The following is an 18,804-nucleotide window of genomic DNA, read 5'->3' on the forward strand; positions in this document are numbered from 1 at the left end:
ATCACAACTACTAACTACTGAGGGGTGTTACCGAGGGGTGTTTGGATAGTAGGTGCTAGCAGGGTCACGTCGGATATTCGGATGTTAATTAGGAGAACTAAATATGAACTAATTACAAAACTAATTGCACAGATGGAGTCTAATTCGCGAGGCGAATCTATTAAAGCTAATTAATCCATCATTAGCAAATGGTTACTGTAGTACCACATTGTCAAATCATGGACTAATTAGGCTTAATAAATTCGTCTCGCGAATTAGATTCCATCTGTGCAATTAGTTTTGTAATTAGCCTATGTTTAATACTCCTAATTAGTATTCAAACATCCAATGTGACAGGTGCTAAACTTTAGCGGGTGGTATCCAAACAACCTTGAATTTAAACATCCGATGTGACAGGTGCTAAATTTTAGCGGGTGGTATTCAAACACCCATGAATTGCTTGCTCTGATGGCTGCTACTTTTTTTTTTCCTCCTTGGAAGGACAAGAAGCAGGCTGCTAGTGCTAGATGCTAGACTTTGAAGTCTGAACCAGATGTTCGTCAGAATAAACAATCTGAAGTGACCTCTGCATCTAGCCACTGATGAAATTTAAGCCTTGCCCAACTTTGAACAACTAAAATTACTGTAGCATAACTGTAGCATTTCGTTTGTATTTGTGAATTATTATCAAAATATTGACTAATTAGGCTCAAAAGATTCGTCTCGTAAAGTACAATAAAATTGTGCAATTAGTTTTTAATTTCGTCTACATTCAGTACTCCATATATACACTACAAGTTTGATATGATGGGGAATCTTATTTTTCATAGTGCTAAAGTTAGGATGTTGGGAGAAACTAAACAAGCCCAGTAAACGGGTCAAATGATTAGGTACTCTTTGAGCACCAGGACAGGACAGCTCGCCACTTGATGTTATGATATAGCCTGCCACTCCTCCATCTGCAGGCTGCAGCAGATTTTTCATTCACACGGGACGAAGAAGAACTCACCTAAGGGGGTGTTTGGATACGAGGTGTTAAACTTTAACAGTGTCACATCGGATGTTCGGATGCTAATTAGGAGAACTAAACATGAGCAATTATAAAACTAATTGCAGAACCCTGTGCTAATTCGCGAGACGAATCTATTAAGCCTAATTAATCCATCATTAGCAATTGGTTACTGTAGCACCACATTGTCAAATCATGGACTAATTAGGCTTAATAGATTCGTCTCGTGAATTACACTCCATTTGTGCAATTAGTTTTGTAATTAGCCTATATTTAATACTCCTAATTAGCATCCAAACATCCGATGTGACAGGTGTTAAACTTTAACACATGGTTGCCAAACAGGCCCTAATTGTTCCTCATCCTCCAATGGAAATTTTTTTCTGAAACTCACCGATGATGAGCGAGAATTTTTTCTTTTCAGAATATGCAAATCTTCTGGGCGGACAAATGGAGCCTGGAAACGAGAGTCAATGCTGTTAGGTGGCCGCAAATCGTAACTCTGAAGGTTCGCATCCATCCACAGTCTTGATAACTAGTTGTGGACGAATACTCATCGTTTTCTATGCCGCTTTCCATTTGAAGCAGGCGTGAATCAGCCTGCCCGGTCAAACGATGCAAAAGATCACCAACTGGAATTCAGAATACGATACCTGGCAATGCTATCTGCAGTTTTCACCAGAAGAATACAACCTGCACACATCCTTGTCACCAGCCAGCATTAAAAAGGGAAGAGCTTTAAGGACACAATACTACTACTATTATAGCATATAAAACATCTAAATGTTCATGATTACGGATGATTTAGTAATTATTACACGTGAAAAGTGATATTTCAAACGGAATGACCTTTTAAACTTTAGTGTCAAAAATAAAATTTTAGTGATGTTATTTGTGTTCTTTTACCATGATATCCTCGTACTATCTATACTACTCATGTATACTACCCATACCACAGGTGAAGGTTTCAATTGTATACAATTAATTTTGACCGTCAGATGTTTGTATACTACATCTTTTCGAACACTAGTACAGCCTGTGTGATGTAATAAAAGAGCTGCAAGGGAAATTCAGACATATCAACACGGCAGGTTCTTTGAGAAGAATTAAGACGTTTGCAGGAGAAGAAGAATACCGCCAAAAAAAAATCCTCGCGGTTTTTTTTACTCTTATCAAGCAAAAAGATACCCAATCCCTGCTGCCTGTTCATCGCCAGAGGCCACTGGCCTGGATCGATGCTGAGACAGGGCTGAAGATCTCCGCGATCAACTGCGATGTCAACAACAGTAAACTGGCCCTTTTCTTAGTAAATGATTGTACTTTGTATGACACGACACATCAAATTCTCTCTACATCCGACCGAGTCATCCGACGAGCTGATCGAAGTGGACGCGTCGTCGCCCTCCGCCAGTGTTCATCCAACAGTGGTAGGTTCGGCGAGCTCTGATCCTGCAATGGCGACTGATTATTTGGCGCGGGGGTAGCGGCAGCCGACAACGACTGTTACCTACGTAGTAGACCGGCGCCATCATACGTGCCGTCGCTCGAAGACCGGGGCCTCTGAAACTCTTGAAACGCAGATGTTTCAGACGCTCTGCTCTCAAAGTCTGGAACTGACGAGACTGGATCTCCGAGACTGACAAAACGTGCGTGGCCGCCGCACATTGCCAACAGTGCTCGCGAACTATACGGCGATCCAGCTCTGCTTATAGTATGTACAGAAGGAAAATTCAGCGAGAACATATGCATGATTCCAAAGCTGGCCGGCCTGTCTTCAGGTCCAGGGGAAGAACAAGTGGCCTGTTGGAACAGAAACCTGAATCCGCCTGCAAGAACAATCAGGGGCATCTGGCACAGCATGGAGCCAGTTCTCAAGAGACTGCCTACCAGGGCACGCACGCTTGGATCTTCTCCATCACGGTTCCGCGCGTGTGGGTAAGCATAATCAATGCGCCATTCGTGCGCCGGGGATGAGAAAACAAGGCATTCATGGGTGGAAAGCCGGATGCAGGTTACCTAATCCGGTGACGCGACGCGACCGCGAGGACGGAGGAGGAGGAGGGGGGGTCGCGTCGCCATCAGCTCTCGTCCCCTCGCGTCTCTCTGAAAAACGAAGAGGGAAATTCGGCACGCGCTGAGGTCACCTGAGATGAAGTTTTTCTGTCAAAGAAACTACATATTGGCTTGTGCGATCGAGCCGAATCGACTAGGGCTTAGCTGGGCGCTCGTGATGATTGAGCTTGAGCGACTTTACGCGCTCGTGCAACGATTATAATAATATATGATCGAGTCGAATCAGAATTCAGATGCTGAGAAGTCTTCGCCATTTTGCAGCTCTACCTACGTGTGGGAAGTTCTTGGCTGGAGTTAGGTGCCTAGCTACTGCATAGAACTACTGCTGACCATGACCATGCTGATTCAGACTTTCAGAGAGTAGCTATCAGACTGCATCACCATGGTGTAATGTTTAAGCCAATTGCTATAGCCACCTACCTGGAGATGCTCTCTCTCTCTCTCTCTCTCTCTCTCTCTCTCTCTCTCTCTCTCTCTCTCTCTCTCTCTCTCTCTCATCCACCAAGCATTATCCTTGCAGACGGCGCATATAATATGACTATATACAAAAAATGTTTGTGATGAAGTGAAGTCACTCCCCTTGCTGACATTTACATGTTTGTTCTCTTCTTGCGAGCACCAATTATCGGTGCCCTCATTGCCTGTGGCCTGCTGTACGCCCTGCTTGCAGAAGCTTCACTGACTCATTCAGGCTAGGCCGAGGCGTGCACCACAGCTCGTTCATATGATTCAGATCCCTCAGACGCAGGTGGCCGCTGCGGGGCGGAGCCAAGGGGGGGCCAGCAGGGGCCATGGCCCCTACACACGTGAGGAACTAACTAATAGGGTTAAGGCCATATAGCAGTAGTTTTTCTATGCTTCATAACCAACATTAGTCCTTTAGGTTGATAATTAGATGAGCCTCATGCATGCGTAGACTAAATCAATTTATAGCATTAGCATGCAACCAGGTATGCATGGTACATATGAGTAGTTAGGTGTAGAAACAATTCTTATTCCTGAATCTCAGTTTTGGTTTACTTTATCTTCTCAAGCACTTATTATAAATAACTGAAAATGGCTGATCCTTGTCTGTAAATCACGAGTTATGCTTAGGTGTTGAGGTATCCACGGTAGGCAAACTTATTATTTGATCCTCCTTTAGATCACTGATATACAACTTTCTTACATATTTAAGAAAACGCATACTAAAGACCACATGTTGGACATGTTTTTGGAGCATTCTACCGAAGGAGAGCATAAAATAGGCTTGCTTACTACTTAGACCATGGCTATGGAAATCTTCGCCAACCAGGATGGTCATCTTTTAGGAGGCTTAGCGCTTAATTGCATCTTCAGTTGGTCTTGCTCGTTGGGAGTTTCTTTAAAATTGCAGAAAGCATAAACCGTAAGAACTTGATTGAGTGCAAGAACTATTAGGGGAGCTAAAATAAAATTCTTTTTTTCTCAAGGAATGACTATTGTCTGTGGCCGGCCCCCCTACTCGTGTAATTCCTGGCTCCGCCCCCGCCGCTGCCGACCTGATCGAGCCGGACCACGCATCGGCGAAAGGGACACGGCGATGGCCGACGACCTGGGCTCTCGCGAACAAGCAACGCGGCAGCGACGGCCGACGACGGCGACCTCGACGGAGGAAGCTGTCCCCGATGGGCGGCATGCAACAGTGCCAGTACGTGGAGGACGAAGGACACCCCGATCGATCGATCGGGCAGTCAGGTGTCGACAGGTGGCGCCTGGCGTGGGGTCATCGTCCGAAGTCGACGCGGTTGCTCTGCTACAGCAATCATGGATGGCTAAGCTCAGTAGCTCGTGATGAAAGGGAATTCTGTGGCCGTGTGACGATGGAGCGCGACAGCGTGGGAGGGCTAGGGGCTCAGTCGCTCTGCTAGCTAGCTCAGTAGGTGGCCAGGTCACTGACCTCGTACTGTACTGTGTGATGCAGATTGCAGACGTACAGTGACATGGGACGCTGAATTGTCACGCAACTTCATCTGTTAAATGACAAGAAGAAATGGTTTTCTTTTTCGCGAAAAGAAGTGGACTGTTGCTTCAGGGTCCGTCTGGAAAAGAGCCCAATCCAGGTATACGAAAGACGGTTACCGCTCTGAAATTCGAAGCCTGGAAGTTGAAAGATGGGCCTGTCAATCTTTCAAAGGCCTCGTAAGCCCATAACCTACCAAAGGCCCACCAATACCTACCTACCTTCTGATCTCTCTCCGTTTGCAAGGCCTAAATCCAAGAGCGTTCACGCAGCAGAAAATTCCTCAAGATTGACGGCATCTGCCGCCGTGTCACAGTACCGTTTTCTCCGTGTACAGTATCAGGCCACTGTGGAAGTGTGGTGTACATCACGTCCAGCTACAGCTACATGTCTCCCAGCTCCGAACGAACGAGGCGACCGCGCGCATGAGCTCAGCTCGGCAAAGACAAAACCACCCCCAAACGCCATGGCATCAGCAACGGCAACGGCGAGGCACGAAAACTTCAACCACTCGCCTCGTCCAGGCTCCGGAGATGCAGCACCACGGTATTGGTGGCCTGTGTGAAGTAACGAGCCTGTCTCCCCGCCTGCAAAAGCAGCCAGCGAGCCTGGCTCCAGGTTCCGGAGCCAGCCTCCCAACATGCAGCATATTAGCAAGTTAATAATGATATTAGCAAGTGATTACCATATTCTAAGGTAGATTAGTATATTTCATAGTAAATTAAGGCTTAATATAATGAAATAAGTACTATATAGTCAATTCAAACAAAATAATATAAAATCTTGGTACTTGTAAGTGCAACTAACCAAACAGTTGTTGTGCACATCTTGCACGTATCGATCCAGTTAACCAAACATCAACTCGTCGCATGTCTTGAGCCTGGCTGGTACATGCGAGCCAGGCTCCTCTCGTCAGGAAACCAAACGCGCCTGTGCGGCGGCCGGCTGGCGATTGCTTGCACAGCAATGTGTTGTATTGTACATTGCACCGTACCATACCGTAGTCTAACAGCAGTGTGCTCACAGAAGTGAAGTCGTTCGGATCAGCAGCTGCATTTTTTTAAAAAAAAAGGGAAATGTTCCGGCTTCTGCAACCGCACATAGCTAAGTTTTACAGCATTCTCAGCTCAAAAACAGATGGAAAAAAGGAAAAGATGTATGTATATAAAGGGAATAAATCAAAAGCAAAATCTATTATTGCTTCCCCATCCATTCTTGGTGAAGATATCCAAAGCGACAATCTCCAACGCTTTGCTTGCTGAATAGATAGTTTCCCTTCATTCCTCACGCTGCAATACAGACCAAAATCGCTCCTAAAAACAGCCTACATAAAAGAGGTAAACCGTTTTTTTCTCAAAAACCAAATCGTTATGCGTACACCAAATAGCCCACATAAGAGCTGTGACCCCAACGAAAATCAGTAATATTTCTTTCTTTCTTATGCTCGTTAACCAGTTTCGAAGCATATGAGATACTGATTTAGGTGGAGTTAACCAACAATCCTCCAAATAGTCTTAGTATGTTGACAGTTAAAAAAGAGATATTTGATTGTTTCATTACAATTGCAGAAACAACATTTTTGACTCCCATACCATCTTCACTTTGCTAAATTGTCCTTGGTTAAAATCAAATTGTCCTTGGTTAAAATCACACCTCGCTGGAGGTACTCAAGGAAAATTTTTATTTTTAGAGGAATCTTCAGCTTCCATATGAATCTATTGATGAAGGGGGTACCCTGGTTTAAAAGATATTGATCCATAGAGCGTACTGTAAAATAGCCGTGACTATGTAGGTCCTAGGTAAAAATGTCCCTCCCATTAGAAAGCCGATAAATAGCAATTTTAGCTACTAGGTTATGCCAAGCTACTAGTTTATCCCTAACTAATGCTGTTCGAAAAGAGATATTTAACGGCATTTGATTTATCACATTTGCCATTATTTCATGGGAATTATGGACAATATTATACAATCTAGAAAATTGCCTTATCATAGGCCTTATCAGAACCCCTTCATTTGGAGTGTTTGTTGTAGAAATGACCATTTTACCTTATCATAGGCCTTTTAAAGTCAATTTTGAGAATCATGCCATTAAATTTTTTGGTGTGGAGTTCATGAATAGTTTCATGTAATATCACTACTCCTTCCATAATGTTCCGACCGGGCATGAATGCTGTTTGGGAAGGTCGAATCACTTTGCTAACAACTCCCATGAGCCTATTTGTAGCAACCTTTATGAATATTTTAAAGCTCACATTGAGCAGACGAATTAGTCTGTATTGTTATATTTTCTTTGCCTCTTTTATTTTAGGTATAAGAGTAATTACTCCAAAGTTGAGGCTAAACAGAGGAAGACATTGTTCATAAAAATTCATGAATAGCGCCATAAGATCTGATTTTGTAATATCCCGGAACACCTGGTAAAACTCTGCTGGGAATCCATCTGGACCAATTAGAAAACTGCTCTTTTACCTCTTTCCCAGTGAATGGTGCAACGAGGAGATTATTTTCCTTCTATGTCACCTGAGGTATGTCATGATTATAGTTTTCCACCATGCTAAAATTATTATCCTCTGGTGGTCCAACCCCTTGTAATAGTTTATGATATATGCTTTTAATTCAGCATCACCCACTATTACTTCATCCTCTTATTCTAATTTGAAGATGCGTTGTTTTCTATGTTTACCATTAGCAACCAAATGGAAATATTAGGTGTTATCATCACCTTCCAAGATATCTTTAGTTTTAGCTCACTCGTACCATTTAATTTCCTCTTCCCTCAAAAGATGAACTAATCGTTCATTAAGGTAACGTTTGAGATTCATCTCCTGATCGGAGAGTACATTAGTTTCTGCCTTTTTATCTAGTTCATCAATCATTGAGACTAGTTTTTTCTTCTTTTTTTATTATGGCCTGTTGTATTTTTTGCCCATCCTCTAAGAAATTATCGGAGAGTCCTTATTTTATTCTGCCATTTTTTCATAGCAGTGGTACCTCTACAACTAAATCAAAAAACCTTCTCGTATCAACCAACCTCGTTCAAATTTAAATAGAGGTTGTGGTCTATTATGAGAAGAAGCAACTGTGTTTAATTAAAAGTGTATGGTCTGAATTACTTCTATCTTTGTGCTGTACTAGCAGCTGCTAGAGAGAGAGAGGAGTGAAGGTCTGAACGACTGAAGGAGGACGACGCGCCACGCCGTACGTACAGGTACGGCCGTCACCGTGACACCGTACCGCGTACTACGAGTTACCTGTGGCAGAGAAATAAACTGGCAGCTGCAGTTGCAGGCTGCAGCAGGCCTTGGCATCGCATGGGACAGGGCGCCGAGACATAAAACTATTTGCCAGCGCCGGTGCAGCGCAATGCACAGTGCAGGGTCGTCGTCTCAGCTCCGGCTCTCTGCTTCGTCCAGGGACATAACACTGTTCCCCATCCATCCATGGCCAAGCGGGCAAGCGGCCGGCGACGCCGATCGGCGAGCGAGCTGAGCTAGCTCCAGCGGGCAGGCCGGCTTCAGGGACGTTGAGGATAACATTTGAGAATGGCTGCTCCGGTCGAGACTCGAGAAGGCCGGCCGGCTGGCTTCAGGAATCCAAAAGAGGATAAGTAATTTCCTGAGCTTCTCGAGCTTCCTGATTGGTCGCGGCGCTGTACTGTGCTGTACTGTACAGCTGCTGGCGAATGGCGATCGGGTTCAGGCATCACCGCATGTGAGATCCAATGCACAGCCGAGTTTCCTATCGGATCGTGTCACATGTGGGTGGTGACAGCCGCAGGAACGCAGAGCGCGCCAGACGACGGGGACCACGGCTACGCTACGCGCCCGCCCCGCCCGGTTTGGCTGCTCGACGGACACCGCCATCCCATCCTCGCGATCTGAGGAACCTCAGCTTCAATTCGCCTCCCTCGGTTTCGAGCCGTTCGACGGACATCTGCCGGATCACCGCTCGCGGCTTCGAGGCCGCCGCTGGCCTGGCCGGCCAAGCAACTTGGCACGCGGCACGCGCGTAGGAAACAGTCGCCGAGAAATCTCGTCGGCGCACGGGGCACCAGGCCGGACAACGGGGCGCGCGCGGGCGGCGCGGGGCACAGCTGGCCGCCTGCAGACTTGACTGGCTGGCCGATCAGGTTCATCAGGCCTCGATGCTCCAAGATGAGGGTCAGGCCGGTCCAGTGAGAGAGCAGTCTCGATCCAGTGGTCGATCTTTGAGCGTGAGCACCCCCGGAACGGCGGCACATGGCTTGGGTGGCCACGGATGCCTACCCTAGGCTGCTGCTGCTGCTGCTATCATATGGGTCACTGCCAGTGTGTACCAGAATCCGAATCCACAAAACACAATGGACCCCGGCTTCCTCCATGCATGGCCTAGATCCAGGCCTCCACACCAGAATCGGGCAGTAGAATACTAACATACTCGTATCCTTTAGTACAGAGCAGGCGAGCAGCCTTGTCATCATGCATTCCATCAGGGATCAGGCTGCAGCTCTGTACTTATCGGTGGTCTCTAGCCAGTGTGTTTGTTGTTGTGTTGTGCACTTGCGCACCAGCCAGTCAAAAGGTTCTTGCGTTGCATTTGCATCCACATGGATCACCCTCTTGTCACTCCCTTAACAATGGAGATCGAGTTCAATATTTGGCCTTTGGGTCATGACGCACATGACGGGCAATGCTATTCTAGACCCTGCAACGTTCCCGTTCCATCCATCCGAGTTGTCACGGCCGGGATCGAGCTCATGCTGGCCATACCCATGCTGAACTAAACTGTCGTTTGCTACATAATTTTTTTTTTGCTCCTCCAAGTTCTTTATGTATTACCCCTGCCTTTCTGTCTCCCTTTCAGAAAGGCATTTCAGACACGCACAGGAGCAGCATCAGGGTGGTCAGGGGAAAAAGCTTAGCCCCAAAAGAAAACGAAAGGATATCATGGCAACTTTGGGGCCGCTAGCTCTCAAATTCAGATAAGCTTGGGCGACATGGATATCAGGGAAAGGGGATTACCACATGATGGCGCCATGTTCTGCAGCCCTGAAAGTGTGCTTGTCCCTTTTGATGGCAGTGCAGTGGGTCAAATCTAAAGCATCTGCCTCCGCTAGCCTTGCTACCCCTTTTGTTACATCCTTTGGCCGCAAAGATCACATGTGAGCGAGACACGCAGGGAGGAGTATTTTATGAGGTGCCGGTCTGCGAAAGGGGTGTGCGTACACCATGGATTGGCCTGGGAGGCTGGGATGCAGGGCGTGGTAGCTTTAGGGCTTTATTTGCTCGCGTAGCACAAAAGGCCAAACGGTTTGGTTCTTCTCGTTTTGGACTCGGATTATATTAGTACTGAATTTGATTTGATATTCTGACTGCTGCTGCTGTTGTGGATTTTTGTCGAGTAGTTGCTGGTTTTCAGTGAGTGTAACGGTAAAAGTACTTGAAGGATGCGAAATCTGAATGATTATTATGCCATCAAATCCTAGCTAGTAGTAGCTAGTTCGTCTTGTATGCAAGGAGCATCTACGACCATCGTGTATTTATTGATGTGTATATAGACGGTGGCACGTACTCAACGTCGTCCTTCTCCGTATCCTAGCAGTTGCAGCAGAGACTACAAACTAAGAGTCTAAGAGTACCCAGGACTACAACTAGAGTATCATGTCACTCCACGTATAATTAATTATAATTAATTCCTGTCCTAAAGGGCGTTATGAATAATGATCAAACCGTACCCAAAAACATGCCTTCATAATCCACACACCCAGATCACAGTACTCTCTCTTGGACATTCTTCCGGGTGTTCATCAATCATCATATGGTGGTGATAATGGCTATCAAAACAAGACCAATGATTAGATGCGCAACGATGCTTTGACCAATTAATGATCCTCCTTATTAACCACCCACCACCCTCCTTTATGTAGCAACAATGCAGCATACATACTATACACAGTATATATACGTATGTCTACGGTGATGTGGTCAAAAGCTCAGAACGTGGCGCGTCTTGTTACTGCTGCACACGAAGCTTCTCACTCTCCAGGGATCACTTTTTTTATCTATCTCTCCTTCTCACTCTCCAAGAATTCAAACCTAATCAATTTTAATCAAATATATATAAAAAATATTCATATTTATGATACATAATTAAGTATTACTAATTAGATAGATCGTTGAATCTATTTTCATAATAAATTTATTTAAAAATATAAATGTTACTAATATTTTGTACAAATATAGTTAAATTTAAAAAAATTTGACGAGCGACAGATGTTAAGAGACAGAGGGAGTACTTCGTAGCAGCAGTCATTTGACTTTTGCATATGGCGTGTGCTTGTATATTAGTCTGGGGTTACTCTGCAGCCCTGTTCTAGGAGTATCTTTTATATAAAAAAAACCTATCTTCTCTGATCGAGCACTGAAAATCTCTGTTGTAAACGAGCAAATCTTAGTATCGACGAGTCTGTTCTACTAGGTTACAAATCCTGAACACGGATACAAGCAACATTAATCTACTTCATCGGAACGTTGACCCTGCTCCCGACACAATCATCGTTAGAGAGGCAGACGCAGACGGACGGACAGGCGTGTGCACCGATGTACTACGGGCCTGTTTGGCAACCACCTATTAAAGTTTAACACCCGTCACATCGGATGTTTGGATGCTAATTAGGAGTATTAAATATAGGCTAATTATAAAACTAATTGCACAGATGGAGTATAATTCGCGAGACGAATCTATTAAGCCTAATTAGTCCATGATTTGACAATGTGGTGCTACAGTAACCATTTGCTAATGATGGATTAATTAGGCTTAATAGATTTATCTCGCGAATTAACACAGGGTTCTGCAATTAGTTTTATAATTAGCTCATGTTTAGTTCTCCTAATTAGCATCCGAACATCCGATGTGACACTGTTAAAATTTAACACCTCGTATCCAAACACCCCCTACGTGCGTAACGTACGAGTAGTGAAAAATGAACGAAGCATACTGCATACGACGGCGCCGCCGACGCTGATGGTAGCTGCAGGCGCCGGCGGCCGGCTCCAATGGCGGCGGCGCCTCGATGTGGCAGCCGGCAACGCTGCTGGAAGCGTACGAAATGTTGTACGCGGTCAATAAGTGTGTCCGTAAGTTTTGGCCGTCGCCGGCCGGATCCGGGATGCCGTCCGGGGAGGAGGCGGCGGCCGGCGTTATTCCTCGCGCCGCTGCGCGGCGGCGGCACGGCCAGGCCGGCGTACGTGGTCGCGCGACGTCGCCGTCAGGTACCGGGAGAGGGACCCCGCCGGCCGGGAAGCCGTTCTTGGCTAGCTGGCGGCTTGCGGGGCTGCGCTGCTGCTGCTGCAGTGCAGCAGCCTTTGCAGGCGGGCGGGCAGTGTGCACGGTGCAGCGTACCGAATCCCCGTCAGCGGCCACGTACGTAACGGCTCTCTCTCTCCATCTCTTGTATCCGTGCGCTTAACGGTACGTAACGTCGGAGCGAGACCGGACAGCAAGACGACGTGGGGGTGGAGCCGTGGAGCGGTGGAGGGACAGAATCGAAGAACGAACCAGCAGCTCGCCGTGCTCCACCGCCATCCGTCTCCGTCCGCACGGCATGCCCAGGTACGGCGGCCACGAGGCCTGAGGCCACGGCCATTCCAACTCGCTGGTTCAGTTGAGGACCAGATTCGCCTTGACCTCTCTGCCCGTACTACCCCTGCGTCCCATCCCGTCCTGGCGTCCTGCCACTGCCAATATTTTTCTTTCCTTGCATGCTAGTATAGTGTAGACCCCCGCGAGCCCACGATGAAAACGACAGGAGAGGGCAGTGCGGTCATTTCCGCGGGCGTTCAAATGATTGACTGGCGCCTCCCGCCCCGCGCCAGCCAGCCAGGCAGGGCAGAGGCAGCTCAATGTCGTCCCGCGCTCCTCTCCTGTGGCGCGAGCATGGGCACGCACATTGCCACCTGCCCATCTGCAGGCCGCCGGCCCCGCCGCTGCCCCGGGCTGGTCCCGGCGCCGACCCTCCCTCAGCTGCTCCATCTATCCATCTCCGGCAGGAAATGGAATGAAACGCCCCCCTAGCTCTCTTGGCCTCGTTCCCGTCAAGGCCATGGACCATGGTGACCATGGTGTCCGGCCTCGCCTCGCTCCCCGTTCTAGGACGGACGTGCTGCTCCGACCCGGCGCGAGCGCTGGCTGATGGCAACCTTTTTTTTGGGAAGAAGACGACCGTCTGAAACGAACGGAGATGGATAAGGATTCCGTCCGTGCCGTCCGGCTCGGAGCGCGCGCACGGGTGCCGCCGCGCGGCTGCCGTTGGCGGGCGGGCTGGGCCTCGGGCGCGGGGTGGTCAACTTGGTTGCGCGCGAGCAAAGCCATGGACGACGACGCCTCGTCCTCGGTCCGCATGCACGGGGGGAGCGTTACTTAACGAGTCGTCGTCGGAACCCGCAAGCACGCTTGCTGCGAGCCCGCGGAAAGAGGCGGCTGCTGCTAGGAAAACGCCGTGCGCTGTGCGCCCGACGCTACCAGCAAGGACAAGCGGCCAACGAGGAACGTGGCAACAGCAAAGGAGCCGTCGTCGGTCCCTGAAACCTGCACGAACCTCTGGTCTTGCATTGCATTGTTTACCCTCTTGATGTATAGTTTTTCGTCAAGCTGGTTTCTTTGTAATAACAATCTGACTGCCAATAATTACCCTGCTTTTCAACAGCATGATCATCATTTGTAACACTGTTTTTGCATTGGGGTCAGCTAGCACTCATGGTGCATGGCACTATGGCAGCAGCAGCCAGCAGACCAGCTAGCAGAGGGACAAACTGCGCATTTGACACGATGACCTCATCTCTCGCTTACAAACTCTTTACTCTGGTGCAGGAGCTAGCAGGACAGTGTGACGGGTGCAGACAGAAATGCGCAGCGCTAGCTGAGCCAGCAGGAAAAGGTCGCTGCCTCGCTGCAGCTCTGGTCTGCATGCCGGAATACGAAATTTTGCACTTTGGCACCGAAAGATCCGTGATTCGATCTTTTGGGGCGCGGCAATCACACGACAGTAGTGAGTAGTGACTCAGTAAGGTACAAAAGTGTGTATGAGCTCCCAAAAACCTGAGCTTTGGAGCTACGTTTAGCCTTTTTGTTGTCTACCTCACGCAGCAAGCAGCATGCACTGTCGCCTGGCTCCACGGACCCCTGCCGCTACCACCATGAGGTTAAACTAATGCATGCCGTTTGTCCCTGCACGAGTAAATCGCAACACTCCATGCCGCGGCATTCAGATGTGTTTCTTGGCCTTTTCAGCGTTTGTTAATGCTGCATGCATGTGGTTATCATGCATACTATACTGATCGAGAGCTCCCGGCCAAAGTTCGGATGAAATGTTGTGATTGGAGTGCGCCACGCCCCCACCTGATCCTGTCCTGTACGTTTTACAGCAGCAGGAGCGTTTGCTAGGAAGATTCCTAAATTCAATTCACCCGAAACTAAACATCCCACATGTACGTCAGGAGTAATATAACCCTATGTGTCTACGTGTGGGAACAAAAATGCTTGTCTCAAGCACCCTCCAGTCCCGGCCCGCTCTCTCGTGAATGTAACAGCCTCCACGAAGTAGATGGTGGATCGTCATGGACAGCATGGAGACAAGTTCAAACCATGGTATGTAATACGGTGAATAGTGATCTATTTTAGCGTTTTCTGTTCAATGGGTCCAAAAGTAAACTAAACTCGAGGCCTTGTGGAGTGAGCTAAAACCAACATCTTTCAACTCTAATTCTAATCCCCCGTCCCCCCTAAAAACTTACATTTTCAATGCGATATTAACAATAGTAGTAGCATTCCCAGGTATGAGGTGAGTGCACAATTAAGATTTAAGGACACAATAAATAGCATGCATCAACTAGAAGAAAGGTAGCAGTAGAAGAAAGGTAGCAGTAGGAAGAAGTGACAGTACAACAACGTATATGAAGGGCATTAGGGGGAGCCATATGCCCCTCCTCCCCCGCCCCTCCTCACCCACATGGAATACCCTAACTCCCAAATGTTTGCTCTTTAGCCTTCTTGATTCTTGTTAAAGAAAATTAGCTCCATCAGTGCACAAATATACATCGCCGGGAAATGTAAAATCAAACGAAAGATGTTGCAGCATTCCTTTAGTCTTATCCAGAGAACCCTTTCCAAACAATCCGATTGCAAATCGACGATGCTGATTGAGCCGCAAAGGACCGCTTATCCCCTATGAATATAGGAACCATGAATGCCTTTCTTAACACTACTTGAGCTTGAAGCTTGAGGGTGACCATGGTCGGACAGCTCTGGAGCATCATTATGCTCGTGGATTTTTGGTTCTATGATGATTTTCTTTTCCCCACTACTAGGCCGGTCGGATGGTTGTGGCGTACATTGGGCTAGGTGAAAGTTGTGTGGTGCCGTCGGCTGCAGTGGTGATGGCGGGTTGAGGAGCGATGCCAAAGTGGTTATGGTATGGCTGAGCTCGAGGAATAATGGCAGTGGTGTATACTAGCAATAAATCAAGGTGACGAGGTAATTGTGATGGAAAATGATGCCATTTTAAAGGACTAATTGTATATAGTCTTTATTTGGTTGGTTTTATCAAGTAGTGGTATGTCACCATAAACCATCTCGATCTCTCAACTGGCGATTTGCTTGTTGTCGTGTATGTAAAGGTGACAGCTACCTCCTAAGTTCTATGATGATATCCTCCATGAAGAGGAAGAGAGAGAAAAAAATTTGGATTCCTCTAGGTGAAACTAACGGGACACTGTTTCTAATACAAATACTATCTTGCTATGAAAAAAATAAATAATGCACTAGAATGACTATTTAAACAATCAATTAAATGCTTTATTGCATGTCACTCTTAGAAAGTTAGAACCACCAACATGAAATTTCGGCTAGGATTGGCCTTGGTAACGCTACTCTGATCCTCCCTAGGCAACAAGAGATGCTAGTATTGTACCCTGACCCTACTCGTTATAGCAGCAACCTTATCAAAAACCCATGGATCCACAAACCCGTGGAAACAATGCACCCATCTCGCACTTGAGATTCCAATCTGATCAGATGTTCAGACCAGCTTGTAAACTGCAACACAAAAAATACCACCGAGGAGGGGATCGCCATGGTTTGGCTGCCAAATCCCCCCTGTCTCTCCCCTGGCCGTAGCTGTAGCCGGTGGCCGGTGCCGTTACAAAAATAAACCCGGAAACCGACGAGCTCCCTCCCCGCTGCCTCTGCGCGCACCCGGAGAGCGCCCGCCCTTTCACGCGTCGCCCAGCTCAAGGGCCGCCTCCGCCTCTGCTTCCACGAACCGGCCGGCCCGGCCAGCCGGTCCCCCCCACAACCCCGAGCCATCTCCCTCGCGTTTTACCCTTAACCCGCTTATATATACGCGCCTTTACCACCGTTACCCGTCTCTCACATCGCTCTCCGGCCTCCCGCCGCTAGCTGCTCCCCGCCCACCAACGCCACTGGATCCATCTAGCTACCGCCGTACCGGCAGCGCATCAGCAAGAGAGGGAGTCTAGCGCGTGCGCGTGCCCTGACTTTGATGCGCGTAGCCGCCGCCGCGGTCCATGGCCTCCGCCGTCGCGAGTAACCTTGCCCCCGCCGCCGTGCCGTACGGGTGGCTCAGCCCGCGCGTGTCGTTTAGCCGCGACGCTGGCGACATGGATGCCGTTGCCGTGTCGTCCCCCGTGGCCGTCGCCGCCATGGCCGTGGCCACGCCGGAGCCAGCGATCTCCAAGGACTTCATCGACTTCGAGTTCAGCCTCGGCGGGTCCGCCACCATGCTCCCCGCGGACGAGCTGTTCGCGGACGGGAAGCTGCTGCCGCTGAGGAAGGCGGCGGCGCCTTTGCCGGGTCCGGAGGCCCCGCCGCCGGCGCAGGCGGAGGCGGCAATGCCGGCGCCCGCGGAGCCGATCAAGCCCCTCCGCGCCGCGGCGGTCACGGCGGCGGCCGACGGGACCGACCCCTACGTGTTCTCGCCCAAGGCGCCCAGCTGCTCCAGCCGGTGGCGCGAGCTGCTCGGGCTCAAGAGAGCCGCGGCCGCGCAGAGCCCCAGCGCGAAGCCCTCGCCCTCGCCAGCTGCGGCGGCGGCGAGGACCCCCGCGGCGAGGGCGACGAACTCCGCGGCGGCGAGGTCGCTCAAGCTCCTGCTCCAGCGGAACACCGGGCGCGGGTCGGGCGCCTCGGCGTCGGACCTCGCGTCGGCGCCGCTCCTCCGCGACAGCTCCGACTCGGAGGCGTCGCTCTCCCTCGCCTCCTCCCGCTTCTCGCTCTCCTCCTCGTCCTCCTCCTCCGGCCACGACCACGACGACGTGCCCCGCCTCTCCCTCGACTCCGCCGCCGCCGCCGACCCCAACCCGCCGCGCCTCCGGTTGGTCCGCTCCTCCAACCACCGCCACTCCACGTCCGGCTCCACCCGCGCCGGCCGCAGCCCCGCGCGGCGCCGCCCTTCCCCTCCCCCTCCCCCGCGGTGCCTCTCCGTGGACTCCCCGCGCATGAACTCGTCGGGCAAGATCGTGTTCCAGGGCCTGGAGCGGAGCTCCAGCTCCCCCTGCAGCTTCCACGCGGCCTCCAAGTCCCGGTCCCGCGCGGTGGACCGGTCCTACTCCTCCGGCGTCCGCGTGGCGCCCGTGGTGCTCAACGTGCCCGTGTGCTCCCGCCCCGTGTTCGGCTTCTTCAAGGACAAGAAGGACTCCGCCGCGGCCAAGGACGCCGCTACTGCAGCGGCAGCGGCGGCGGCGAGGTCCAGGTCGTCGCTGGGGCGGAAGGCCCAAGGGTGGAGCGGCGAGCTGCCGAGATCCTCCGGGTGATTTGACCCCCGCTTGACCGGGCTGCCAGCGGCGACGGCGTCGTTTGTCCCGCTTGCGCCGTCGTGATGATGATGATGATGAGAGGATGGATGGATGGATAGCTCGGGTGGGTTGGTGTTGGGTTTAACTGATTTTGTTTGTTCTTTGGAGACGATGAGATGGGTGAAGGCTGGTCTAATCGATTGACTGTTTTTTTCCCTTTTTCTTCTTTTTTGCTCGACTGTAAATTCGAGTTTTGTACTGCTCTTCTGATCGATTTGGTTCAACCGTTCAATGCAAAAAAAGGTGGAAAATTTTCTCAAGCGCTTGCTGCTGTTGGCAATGCTCATGATCTCGTTGTAATGGTGCACTGTTGCAACCGGGTTAGTGTTCCATTCGGTGGGTTCAAGTTTGAACAGGAGGCGACGCAACGCGATGCAAACAAAATGATGGCAGCATTTCTAGGGCAGAGCGATGGAAATCCGGTCACGCATGCACTCGAGTTGCAGCAAACTGCAAAGCCACCACCCTCAGTGTCCGTGGCTATCTGCATCGGAGTCAGCACATGTTGCCATGCCATGACAGTAGATGCCGGTTCACGGAGGGTGGCGAGCCGTGGCGGTCCGATCAGACCGACCGGTCCCCCTCCCGGCTCGGCGGCTCCGGCGCCGGCTTGATCTGTTCTGGATCCGGGCACTGTGGCGCATGTGCCCGCCTCTAAATATTCGCGCGGCGGCAGACGCATGGCCATGGTGTCGCACACCGCCAGCTCTTTTTTTACTCACGGCAACGGCAAAGGCGTCACCGCGATCGGCGCGGCAGGGCAGGTTTTACTTGCCGCCCGTTGCCGCCACGGCGTCCCATGTCACCGGCGGGTGCCGTCGAGCTCGCCGCGCCGTGGGGACCCCGGTGCGTGCCCTACTGCCCTGGCCGCGCGCCTGGGCGTGGGCGGGCAGCAGGGCCAGCACATGCCGACGCCG

General features: G+C 50.0%; 1 protein-coding gene across 1 annotated transcript; it reads left to right on the forward strand.

Annotated features, from left to right (window-relative positions):
- The first annotated feature begins 16,338 nt into the window (after nt 1-16,338).
- LOC101760961 (flocculation protein FLO11) lies at nt 16,339-18,147 on the forward strand. The gene has a single exon (XM_004966138.3). It carries the CDS (start codon nt 16,604-16,606, stop codon nt 17,843-17,845), a length of 1,242 nt encoding a protein of 413 aa, XP_004966195.1. The 5' UTR covers nt 16,339-16,603; the 3' UTR covers nt 17,846-18,147.
- Nucleotides 18,148-18,804: the final 657 nt, after the last annotated feature.

The sequence above is a fragment of the Setaria italica genome, chromosome IV (assembly GCF_000263155.2).
Source record: "Setaria italica strain Yugu1 chromosome IV, Setaria_italica_v2.0, whole genome shotgun sequence".
In the NCBI taxonomy this organism is placed as follows: Eukaryota; Viridiplantae; Streptophyta; class Magnoliopsida; order Poales; family Poaceae; genus Setaria; species Setaria italica.

Excerpts from the sequence above, each read along its gene's own strand:
- LOC101760961 (XM_004966138.3), top strand. The coding sequence starts at position 16,604 with ATGGCCTCCGCCGTCGCGAGTAACCTTGCCCCCGCCGCCGTGCCGTAC.